The sequence below is a fragment of the Anas acuta genome, chromosome 2, assembly GCF_963932015.1.
Source record: "Anas acuta chromosome 2, bAnaAcu1.1, whole genome shotgun sequence".
Classification (NCBI taxonomy): Eukaryota; Metazoa; Chordata; class Aves; order Anseriformes; family Anatidae; genus Anas; species Anas acuta.
Genome location: NC_088980.1, coordinates 133,974,149 through 133,986,374, shown reverse-complemented (window position 1 = coordinate 133,986,374; position 12,226 = coordinate 133,974,149). Strand labels below are relative to the sequence as shown.

Here is a 12,226-nt window from a genome sequence, read left to right as displayed (position 1 = left end):
CTGTTGCTTGAGAGAAGAACCCACAGCCATGAGCTTGTCATGAAGCGCATGGCCAGGGAGGCTGAGGGAAGTGGGGTTGTTTGATCTGGAGGAAGCTCAGGGGAGCTTATTGCTCTCTCTAACTACCTGAAAGGAAGGTTTGGGGAGCTGGGGGTCAGCCTCTTCTCACAGATAACTAGTGATAGGACTAGAGGAAATGGCCTCAAGTTGTGCCAGGGGAGGTTCAGGTTGGAAATGAGGAGACATTTCTTCCCAGAAAGATCAGCCAGGCACTGGGACGGGTTGCCCAGGGAGGTGGTGGAGTCACCGTCCCTGGGGGTGTTCAAGGAGAGGTTGGACGTGGTGCTTGGGGACACGGCTCAGTGAGTGACATTGGTGGTAGGGGATGGTTGGACCAGGTGAGCTTGGAGGGCTTTTCCAACCCTAACGATTCTGTGACTCGTGCAGTCCCAAGCAGATTTCAGGCAAGACTCAAGGTGCAGGCTGAGTGGCATCTACCTGCACAGCTCCAGCCAGGTGCTGTGGAAAAGCTCGAATCCTTGACCTCCCCCAGGAATTTACCTTTCCTTGAAACCTTGGAGTTAAAGGAAGAGCCAAGGCTAAAAGAACATTGTGGATTTAAACACATTCATTATGAAGGGTTTGAAAACTATTAGAGTGCATTTTTTCAGCAAGTATGGAGTTACTTTTGTAAGATACCGTGCTGGTGGTAGGCAGCAGTTACAGAGAGAGACATCTGCATCTGACCATTACCACTCCTGAGGAAAGAGGCTGTCAGGTATTAGGATCAGGCCTGATAGTGCCTAAAGGGGGCTACTGGACAGCTGGGGAGGGACTCTGCGTCAGGGGGTGTAGGGATAGGGCAAGGGGGGATGGCTTTAAACTGAAAGAGGGGAGAGTTAGAGTAGATATAGGGAAGAAGTTGTTCCCTCAGAGGGCGGTGAGGCCCTGGCACAGGCTGCCCAGAGCAGCTGTGGCTGCCCCATCCCTGGAGGTGCTGGGGGCCGGGGGCCGTGTCCCTGCCCGGCCTCCCCCCGTCCCGCTGCCGGGGCCGCCGCCGCCGCCCCCCGCCTCGCTCACCGCCGGCGCTCGGCGCCTGGTTCTGCCCGCAGGGCCCGCAGGCCAGGCGGGACACGTCGAAGTACCGGGATCGGCCGCACTCGGCGGGACGCTGCAGGGGCAGCGAGAAGCCGAGGCCGGGCGGCGGCCCCACCATCATCACCACCACCAGCAGCAGCGGCAGCAGCGCCATGGGGGCCGGCGGCCGCGCAGCCTCACGGCGGAGCCGCCCCCGTACGGAGGGAGGGAGGGACCGGGAGCCCTGTGGGCAGGCTGCCCCCCTGCAGCCCAGGGGTCCCACATGGAGCAGATCTCCACGCTGCAGCCCCCCCGTGGGTGGAGGAGCCCCCGGTGGAGCAGGTGGATGTGGCCTGGAGGAGGCTGCGGCCCATGGAGAGCCCCCGCAGGAGCAGGGGGGCTGGGGGGAGCTGCCCCCACCCGTGGGGGACCCGTGCTGGAGCAGTTTGCTCCTGGGGGATGGACCCCGTGGTGTAGACCCATCTGGGAGCAGTTCTTGAAGAGCTTTTGGGCAGCCCACGCCGTGAAGGAGAGGCAGAGACGAAGCATCAGGGACTGACCGCAGCCCCCGTTCCCCTGCAGCCCTTGCAGGGAGGAGATGGGAGAGGGTGGATGGGGTGAAGGTGGTTTTAGTTTGCTGTAATTCTTACTGCCCTAGTATTGTTAATTGGCAACAAATTACACTGTTCTTCCCCATATTGAATCACGTTGCCCGTGGTGGTAGATGGTGCGCAACCTCCCTGTGCTTATCTCAACCCATGAGGTTTTTCAAGGGGAGTGAGAGAGCAACTGTGTGGTGCTTGGCTACCTGCTGGGGTTAAACCACAACAGAAACCTGTTATGTTTTGGTCTCTAACACCCCTCCCAGGGACAGCAAACACTTGTCATAGGTATTTCCCGTCACAATGTTGCATGTTTTTTTAAAACATCTCCAGTGTTTTTAGTCAGGACAGACAGCTTCCTCTGTACCAAGACATGCCCAGGCAATGGTGCCATAAAAGTTGGTTTTAGAGAAAAAAAAAAAATCCAGAGAAAAAGTAGTTTCTTCCTGTGCGAAAATTATTACTCAAATATCTTAATCCTTTAAAAGAAATAATATTATTTTTGATGTGTGATTACTGCGTTTAAGCCCTTTAATCCAAAGGGTTAATGATTTCACAAAAGTCCTACAACTACCAGCAAGCTGCTGGCTCCTAAGGAGAAGGCAGCTTCACAGCTTGTGGCCAGCCACCTGTTGTTTTCTAGGGATTTTCTAACACAGAATGGATACTGGCTTCCCAAAACTCAAAGCAAAAGGACAGGAGGACCTTGTTATACTAGTTGCTCAACTACATCTCACTGATGTCTCAGTTACACTGTGTATTTTTACTATCAGGAAATTTATTTCTGGAAGAGAACAGGCAGTCTGCTTTCAACACTGCTCTGGGGATGGCTCTGTCAAAAACACTGGCACAAATTCAACTTCTTAGGCTCAAGTTAATCTTGGAAAAGATAGATAAGGGCCAGTCGGATGATCGAGAGGGTGAATCTGCCATAAAGATTTATTTTTGTCTAGCCAAAGTGTTGTTCTTTATCTGGTGTAACGAGCTGATTAATGGTCAAGATATATTTATATATTTATATATTTATATATCTATGTATTTATATATGTATATATCTATGTATTTATATATTTATGTATCTGTGTAGAGATGGGTGCTAGGTGGTAGCTACACAAAGCTAGCACACCTCTCGATGCTGAAAATTCATTTTTATACTTTCCAGTTATACACAAAATTACTACAATTGGTGGTTAAGGGAGCATAATGACATGCATAATGTCATAGTGTCAGCTAATTCTTTATTGCTTCTCTTTAAAGGCACTGTGACCCTTTAATTCCTTGTGCACACTCCATGACCAGCGGGCTCACAGCGAGGAGGGGGCTATTTAGGACCAGGAGGTGTGTTTTTTAGTTGTAAAAGAGGACTGTTCAGCCACCAAGGCATTGTATTTCCTATTTCCTCAGCTATTATTTACCCATTGTATTACTTAACCTCCCCCCCCCCCACAAGAGATGAGGGACGGACAGACGGACGCTACGCGCATGCGCAGCCCGCCGCGCGGCTCCCCTCAGCGCCGCCCGCTCCCGCCAAAGCGGCGGGAGGAGCCGCGGGGGTCGCGCATGCGCACTCGGCCTCCTCCTCCGCCGGCGGTCGGCGGCGGGCGCCATCTTGGCGGTGCCGTACCGGGAGCTGCGGGCGGCGGGGCTGGGCGCGGAGCCTGTCCTAGCGGCGCGGCCGGTGGGTGATGGAGGGCGTGAGGGGCGGCTGAGCGGCTTCCCGGGCGGCCTCCGCTCCCCAAGGGCCGCTGGGCTTCCCCGCAGCCGCCTCACGGCAGCCCGGCCCTCGTGGAGCGCTGCGCGGCGGCGGCGGCCTGGGCCCGCGGTCCCCCCTTTCCTTCCCTCTCCCCTCTCCTTCTCTCCCCGCAGACGGAAGGATAAATCCTGCTGGGAACCGCCGGGTGTTGGTGAAACCCGGCGCTTGGTCGCTTTTACGCCCCGGGGGTGCCCCTCCTGGCGCCGTTTGCTGCATGCGAGCGGCTCTGGCCTCGCTGCGTTGTGCTCAAAGTGCTGGTCCGGTGCAGGCTTAGCTTGCGTAAAGTGTTTGTTTGTTTAGTTATTTACCTGTTTTTTGAGGGAGGTGTTTCTGGAGCGAAGCGCTAATGGTGTTCAGAGTTCGCTGAGGCTGTGGAGGTACAGGTGTAGTGCTGCTTTCCGGCTAACCGAGGCAAACGCAGAATTTCTTAAAGCTTTAACATGCACACCTCTGCTTTTAAACTTGCCATGAGGTTGCCAGTCTGTTCATTACGTAAACCTTTGTTCTCTGAAGCTCAGTTCATGAACGTGCATCCTAAAGGCCACTCATTCTGTTGATTCGTTTAACAGTTGGATGGCTTGTCTGCAGTTCCTACCGTTTTTCGGTTGTTTAATATATGGCTCCTAAAAGCTTACTACCTGGTCTTACGCTTCTGTTTGTGGATTTCTTGAATATCGCATTAGGATCTGGAATCAGTGTGCCTGGTTTTAAACGCAGGAGGTTGTATGTTGGCACATCGAGGAGAACTTGCCGTTTGTCACCGAAGAAGTACTGTGGAGATCTGTTCTGAATGCTGTTTAAAAATGGGGATGAGAATGCAGAATTGCGAAATTCAGAACAACTACAGATAAAGTGCATCATCAAGTAGCAGGGCAGCGGATTTCACTTCACAAGACACGAAGGCCCTGTAAGAAAATCCTGCCCTTGAATTCTCTCCTTGCTTTTTTGGCATGGCCATCACATCTGTTGAGAAGATAGATTAAAAGGTGCAGAGGGTCTGGCTGGGATGGAGCTAACTTTCTTCGTAGCAGCCGCTGTGGTGCTGTGTTTTGGATTGGTGGCTGGACAGTGCTGACAACACACGAGTGTTTTGGCTATTGCTGCGCAGCCTTTGCCCAGCGTCAGGGCTCTCTTTTCCCCACTCAGCTACTGCAGCCAGCAGGCAGGGAGTAGGCAAGAGGTGGTGAGGGGACGCAGCCAGGGCAGCTGACCCAGACTTACCAAAGAAATGTTCCGTGCCATGTAACGTCGAACTGAGGTAGAGGAAGAAGAAGGTTTCTGTTTGGTTTCTGTGGAGGGAAGTGTATTTTTGGCTTCTAAGGTGGCTGTTTGGAGGCAGGCTGGGAATCAGTCCACCCCTGGGAGGTGGTGAGTGATTTCCTTTGTTTTGCTTTTTTTCTTCACCTCTTAAAATTTCTTTACCTTCACCCACAAGTTTTCTTGCCTTTCCTCTGATTTTCTTCCCGATCCTGCTGGTGAGGATGGGGTAGAGTCAACTATGTGGGTGCTGGCTGGGGTCAACACTCCCCAAAAACACACGGAGAGCTGATGGTCTTCAGTGCAGGTATTAAACAGGCAGTTGGTTTGGGTTTGTTGTGCTTACAAAGTGCGGATGTAGAAGTGACTCAGAACTTGGTCTTTGCTCTCATTTTGCTGGGCTTACGCAGAGTGACTAGGTGCTGTGATCAATAGGTAACTTGGCATCAGGATCTAGTACTTCAGATGTTGAGCAAGGGTTTTGTACAGGGCATATTCACCAACGCTTGTCATCAGGGCCTTGGACTCTTTGTTTTTTTTTTTTAGAGGGATGTAGTTAGTTGTTCTGGGAGCTTGTCTTTGTTCTGAGGGTACTGTGCTCTGTGTTGTGACATCAGATGGTCATGTTGAAAATTTGGATGTGGTCAAGTCAGCAGATGAAGCGATAGTTGTTCTTACTTGTGAAAGGCAGTTCACAGTTAGGGAAAATACAGCTTCTGCTTTGTGAATTGAAGCCCTGTAGTTTCTCCTTGCTGCCTAATTTTGTTCTTTTGATAGTCTTCACTGTGGACGTTAAGTGCAGTGCTGGACTGGTGAGTAGTGTACTCCTGGTGTGAGCTTTGAAAGCAGGTGAATTTTGGAAGAACGGACACTTACTGTAATCTTGAGATGGACTTGAACGTCTTTCAAGGACTCAAAGAATTGAGGGTTTTCCCCTCGATTCGCTGTCAATCTGTTTGATTTCAACAGTTCGGTATGGCGCAATCGATGACCAAATAACCTCATCGTGTTTTCATCATTTGCAGAAGTCAACTTAACTTTTGAATTTCCTTTGCTTCTAAAATGGCAACACAGGGATGCGGTGCATAACATGTTGGAACGCGAAAGGAGTTCTTCGTTGTACCCCAGATTGTGGTTTCATTACATGCCTGGCTTTAATATTAGCCACTGCTATGGATGAGCTGCAGCAATGTAGCACAGTTTGTAAACCAAAGTACAGATATCAGCCATTAATTGTGTTTCATTTTCTTTCCACAGTTAAGTTGATTTTACAGAATTTATCAGGTCTTCCAAGCAGAAACAGGTAAGCTGCCCAAAGCTTAACACTTCTCACTGAGTATTGTGACGAGATCGTACACAGCCTTTTTTTTCTCACAGTCTTGCGGCTGGGAGCTAGGATATGCTCTCCTGAGTGCATGTGGCTGCTGCAATTAATACTCTGACTACGTGAAAGAGACAACAGTTTTGAACGCTGAGAGAACGTACGGTATTGAGCAGAACCTATCACTGGTTAGAGCAACTTGTCAAAGCAGTAAAGTCATCAGTGTTGGTGAATTGCTTCATTTCCCAGTGTCGCAATTAGTCTTTTTGCTTTCTCCTTTTATCATCTAGCATTTTCGGTGTTTATGTTCCCAAATGTCCTGTTCAAAAGCAAACGGGATTTTTTTTTTTGTTTTTATTCCTCGGGACTGGGCAGAGATCTCTGGCATCCAGCAACAATGCCACGAAAGACTTCAGGTGTTCTTTGGGTACCGTGGATGGTGAGGAGTGACTGAGGTGGATTTTGTTGCCCTTAGGATAGGGAATACTGATAGACTTGTGCACGTGTGCAGGTGGAGTAGCTAATTGTTCTGACTAATCAACTGTCAGCGAATCTTCTTTTAATCCCATTCTTGTGAACGTGTGAGTTTTTTTGTGCCTTCTCTCTTGATTGAGACAATGGCATTCATTAAAAAGGCTTAAGTGTTAAGATACTGTAACAGCTGAGTACTAAAGACGTGCTATCATGTGTACCTTTTTGTCTGCAGGTGATTTTTGCTGTGGGTTGAGCTCAGCATGGCTGTAGTCATCCGTTTGCAGGGGCTTCCTGTTGTTGCGGGTCCTGCAGATATTCGTCGTTTCTTCTTGGGATTGAATATTCCCGATGGAGGTGTGCATATTATTGGAGGAGAAATTGGGGAGGCTTTTATTATATTTGCAACAGATGAAGACGCACGGCGTGCCATGAGCTGTTCGGGAGGGTTTATCAAGGACTCCCGCGTAGAGCTCTTTCTCAGCAGCAAGGCGGAGATGCAGAACACCATAGAAATGAGCCGGAAACGATTTGACCGTGGGGGCCGAGAAACAATGTCTGGGTCTAGACGAGCAGGTGCTGGTTCTGGTGCATCGGGTGTCGGAGACATCTCGCATTTAGTCGCGGCTATTACGAAAGGAATAAATAAATCCGGTTATGGTCCGCCAAATCACCCAGAGGCTGGGTTCCATGCCAATGGCACGAGACACGGTGATGTAGGCATGCCTAAATCAAGCTACCAGTCGAGAAAGGATTCCCACGCGTTTAACCCAGATGATCTGTACTTGTTCCTGCGTGGCATTCCCTACTCTGCGACAGAAGATGCGGTGCGGGCGTTCCTTTCCGGAATCCGCGTGGACGGGGTGATTCTGATAAAGCACCGTAACGGTTTAAATAACGGTGATTGCTTGGTAAAATTCGCCACGCCTGGCGATGCCTTAGAGGGACTGAAACGCCACAGACAGTACATGGGGCAGAGGTTCATAGAAATCAGTCCGACCACGGAGGAACGGTGGATCGAGTACGGCGGGCGGGTAGACGTGCCGAATGAGATGGATCACTTCTTCAAAGAACGCTCGCCGAGAGGTTCAGGCTACATGCACGCAAGGAAGCATTCTCGTTCGAGATCACCAAGGAGACAAAGAACGCGTTCTCGTTCTCCCCCCAGCCAGGAATATTACATACACTTAAGGAATCTTTCGACTAACGTGGAGAAGAGAGATCTGAGAGATTTTTTCCCTGATCTGGATATAGGCAGCAAACAAATAAAGCTTCTAACGGACAAGCATCAGAGGAGGACTAGAGATGCCTTTGTGATGTTAAGGAGTGAGAGAGATTATCAGGCTGCTTTGGAGTGCCATAGAAAGGTTCTTCTCAATCGTCCCGTTTACATTTTTCCAATTGCAAGAAAGTCTATGTTGAAAATAATTGATTCTTACGAGAGGAGAAGATCTCAGGAAAGAGATCTTCCTGGCCAGGCCATGTCAGAAAAAAGTTACCGGGAAGGTCATTCTGGCCCTAAGGTGTGTGCTTATGTGAGGAATTTTCCGTTTGATGTGACAAAAGTCGAAGTGCAAAAGTTCTTTGAGAGATTTGATATCGATGAAGATGACATTTACTTGCTCTATGACGACAAAGGAGCTGGGCTGGGAGAAGCCTTAGTGAAGTTTAAATCTGAAGAACAAGCCATGAAAGCGGAAAACTTAAATCGTCGGAGGTTCTTGGGAACAGAGGTGTTGCTGAGACTGATATCTGAAGAGCAGATGCAGAAGTTTGGTGTCACTGTTCCGTTCTCTACCCCAAACGAGATGCAGGGGCATTCGCACGCATATGACAGAGGTGAGCTCTCCCGTCCGGTTGGTTCCCCACCTGGACCACCGCAAGGGCCACCCATGCACTCGTTTGGTCCCCCTGGGAACTTCAGGCATCCTTCAGAATTTAGGCACCCCCCTGAGAACTTCATGGGCCCTCCTAAGGATTTTAGAGGCCCGCCACCCCTCATGGATTTTGGTGGTGACAGCGAACACTTTGGCAGAATGGAGTTTGGGAATAACAAAATGGGAAACTTTCCAGAAGGCAGATTTATGCCGGACCCAAATTTCGGTGGTGGTGGTGGTGGTGGTGGTGGTTCTGACCGGGTTGTTCCTATTCGATTGAAAAATTTACCTTTTAAAGCGACTCCCAATGAGATTCTGGATTTTTTCTATGGCTACAGAGTCATACCGGAGTCGGTTTCCGTGCAGTATAACGAACAAGGGTTGCCTTCGGGTGATGCCATTGTGGCGATGACAAACTATGAGGAAGCGATGGCTGCTATTAACGAATTGAATGATAGGCCGATTGGTCCCAGAAAAGTAAAGCTGAGCTTGCTGTAAAGGAGGAAGAGATGCTCTAGAATAAAACATTCTAGATTTGACAGTATTGACAGTTGTTTTTAAGTTTTTAATGGCTAGAAGTTGAAGAAGAAACGGTTTCCATCAACGGTTGTAAATAATACCTAGTTTGGGTGTTTAGCTCTGGGTTGAAATACCTTGATGGTTAAGATTTGAGAAATGTATTGTGCCTACTTCTCGTGGCAGAGAAGAGCCCTGAAATTCCAGAGGACATTGATATTTTACAGCAAGGTATAAAAGCATGAATTTCTAATGCTTTTTCTTTTCTTTTTCCTTTTTTTTTTTTTTTCTTGTTTGCTTTAATTCCCTGTCTCCTGACTTTGCATCAAATGAAATTGTAAGTGCTGGTTGACCAACCACGCAAACGGTTCAGACAAAAACTTCAGTGCTATCTGCATTAGTCAGTAACCGTTCTTACTGAGGTTAGCTTAATAAAATTAAAAAAGACTGATTTTTATTTTTTATTTTTTCGTGTAAGCTGTTCAGGTTTTGTTCGGTTTCATGTGTTTGCAGGCATCCCTGTTAGAAGAAAAAAGATCTGTTCACATTAGCTGGCTTTGCTGGCTCTGCAACTTTTTTTAAATAAAAAAGAAATTGTTATTAAGTGTGTGTCTTCTAATTAAAACTTGTCTAGCTGCTCTCGTCACCTATTATCTTCAGTGTACCTGGGTCTTAGAACAATGCTGGTTGCTTTCCATGGAAAGGTTGAACTGTGCAAAGTTTGTCAACGTAGCAGTGAACACGCAGCTCACAAAGACTCCGAGATCTCCATGAATCAGGTGGATAGGCTTTCTTCTCTTCTTGCAGTGTAGTACCTTTGAGGCAGAAAATGCCTTAAAATTACAGCAAGAATTCTGGCTTCAGCCTGAACTTTCAGTGGCCTTTAGTTTGTCTCCACATACTTGTTACGTGAATGTTAACTTGCTAGCGATGGCTGGATGCATTCCAGGTCAATATATAATCAGTTTTAACTAATGTGTCCCTGGCAACCATGCTCACAACGAGCTGTTTTATTTTTTCTCTTACAAGAGAATAAATATCAGTGTTCGGAATGCTTTGACACGAACTCTAGTAAGAAATAAAAGCTATCCTGACTGAGGAAAATCCTCTGCATCTTCAAAATTCAGGCTTAGTAGGAAACTGGTGTGAATACACTGTGGCAATTGCAACTGGAATGAGGTAGTACTTGGATTACTAAAGGATTTTAGGGTGTTTTTGTAGTTGCCTCTGAACTGAAGACAGCAAACTTGCTACTTGATGATGAAAACTAGTTTTAACCTTTGCTCAGGCAATACCAAAAAAATCATAGATTTGTAGAGCAGTTGAGGTTGAAGAGGGACCTGGAAGTCTCCCATTCAACCCCACTGCGCAAAGCAGGGTCAGTTAGAACATGTTAATCAAGGCCTCGTGCCTTGGCTTTCCAGTATCTCCAAGAACAGAGACCATCACCGCCCCGGAGGAGCCTGTTCCAGTGCCTGATCACCCTTGCTGGAGGTCATACCTTAGTTACTCTTTTATGTAAAGTCATCATCATTACTAAATTCCATGTAAGCTCTTTAGAAATTAACAAGGCAACCCCCTTTTTCATCTATAATTGTTGAAAGGCTAATGTAGCTTCATTTCTTGTGCGTATGACTTGTCTTCTGTTTGAAGTGCTCAGAAAAAAGCATTTTAAATGAGAATGGTAATGCCGAGTTCGTAGGTGTGGATTCCTCAGCAGAAGAACTTTGATATGGCCAAATTAAAAAAGCCTGAATACTTTTTTGCTGACTGGTAGGAACTTTAGAAGTGTGTTGTTCTGAATGCTCCTCTGAATTTAAATGGAATAAAAAAAAAACCCTGCTGCTTTTACTTCAGAGTTGCTATAAGAGTGATCGAAAAGCCAACAGACTGCAGGGAAAATAATAGCACGCCAAAGGCATCCATATTCTCCTCAAAATAAAGGAATAAAGTTACATGTTCCAATCATGCCATTGAAAACTGTTTTTTTCTGTAAGCTAACGTTTTTACTACTAATTCCTGCCTCTGATACCTGCTGTTGTTTTGTAAAGAAGGAAAGCGACTATTTTCTCCTCCAGGTAATGTGGAGTAGCTGGAAGAATTTAAAAACACCAAAATAAGGGTTGTCAAATCCTGAATATAAATCGGTAAATTTTTTACTGTGCCTTTAGAGTAGTGTTGCTCCATGCACAAGTGCACATACACGCATTTTTGTGAGAAACAGGATTTGGAGACTGGAAGGACAAGGTAATTTAGTGGGTCATTTGTTGGTTAGGTGTGAGATTGTTTTTGGGAAAAGCCTACTCCAAGGGTATTGTCTGTTCTCAAGAAATTTTGAGTAACTGCTGACAAAGAACTATTAATTTGGGGAATGGTAATTTTTTTATTATTTTTTTTTATTTTTTTTACCCTAGTGGATACATGAAAAGAGTCCCAAAGCTTATAATGGCAGAGATCATAATTAAGGTATTTTAAAGTGTTCCTTATTTGCCCTGTAGCTACTTAATCTTAAATTACAGATATGAGTTTATGACTGCTCTAGGTTAATCTATGAAACGTCTAATCGATGGACCAGATTAATTTCTATGAGATATGTAAAAAGCTCTGCTTCAAAGGATGTGTAGATGATCTGAAGCACAGGGAAATTAGAGAAGGATGCCAATACATCAGTTAGTAAGGTTAATAGGGTAGTTGATTCTCAGTTTTTACCCATTTTCCAGTTAGTATTTTTGTTTTTAATCTAGACGTGTATATCTAGTTTGCATTGAATTCTGTCTCTGCTTGCATAGGCTGGTACAAGTGCGTGGTGTGGTGATTGATAGCGTTCCCTGCTGCAAATAGTTCAGATGTTTAAGCTTTGGAGGCACTCAGAGTAAAGGACACATCAGTGACAGCAGTCTGTAATTACACGGCGTGAATTACTGCGCTTCCTTTTTAAGCACCATCCATCCAGTAAAAGAACAAAGGAAATGCTGCAGTTTGTGCTGTTGATCTGGAATCCATCTAGTTGCCTTAGTTACATTAATCTGCGGTTGCTTTTGCTACCATTGTCCAAAAATTGTATTTAAAGAACAGTCTGTGGCTTCAAAAACTAGTAATACTGATCACACAGGAAGCAGCTGGAGGCATTCAGGAAAGCCGTAACTTATGACAGTCTGAAAAAAAACTCTTCATAAGAGCCTGCATCATCTAGGTGTCGGGACAAAAATGTGCATGAACAAAGGGAGTACTGAGTCTTGAAGTAAGCACTTAATCCGTCAGAATAATCTTTGCGAAAGTATCTTTAGGTAATGTTTCATTCTGTAGCTACAGTCTGAATTCTTGTGGTTTTAAAACGCATTAACTCATGTAT

General features: G+C 46.6%; 2 protein-coding genes across 2 annotated transcripts in view; one reads left to right on the top strand and one right to left on the bottom strand.

Annotated features, from left to right (window-relative positions):
- The window catches only part of TMEM67 (transmembrane protein 67), a 30,150-nt gene extending 28,430 nt beyond the window's left edge, over window positions 1-1,720 (bottom strand). Inside the window, exon 1 of the mRNA XM_068672257.1 lies at window positions 1,081-1,720. Within this exon, the coding sequence (XP_068528358.1) occupies window positions 1,081-1,252 (172 nt within the window). The 5' untranslated portion in view covers window positions 1,253-1,720. The remainder of the gene's footprint in view (window positions 1-1,080) is intronic.
- Window positions 1,721-3,227: 1,507 nt separating this feature from the next.
- RBM12B (RNA binding motif protein 12B) lies at window positions 3,228-9,478 on the top strand. The gene is made up of 3 exons (XM_068672253.1): window positions 3,228-3,357; window positions 5,947-5,992; window positions 6,717-9,478. The coding sequence occupies exon 3, from the start codon at window positions 6,745-6,747 to the stop codon at window positions 8,854-8,856; it is 2,112 nt and encodes a 703-aa protein (XP_068528354.1). The 5' UTR covers window positions 3,228-3,357; window positions 5,947-5,992; window positions 6,717-6,744; the 3' UTR covers window positions 8,857-9,478.
- Window positions 9,479-12,226: the final 2,748 nt, after the last annotated feature.

Bases quoted from the DNA above. Each gene is read 5' to 3' on its own strand.
- RBM12B (XM_068672253.1), top strand. From the start codon at position 6,745: ATGGCTGTAGTCATCCGTTTGCAGGGGCTTCCTGTTGTTGCGGGTCCT.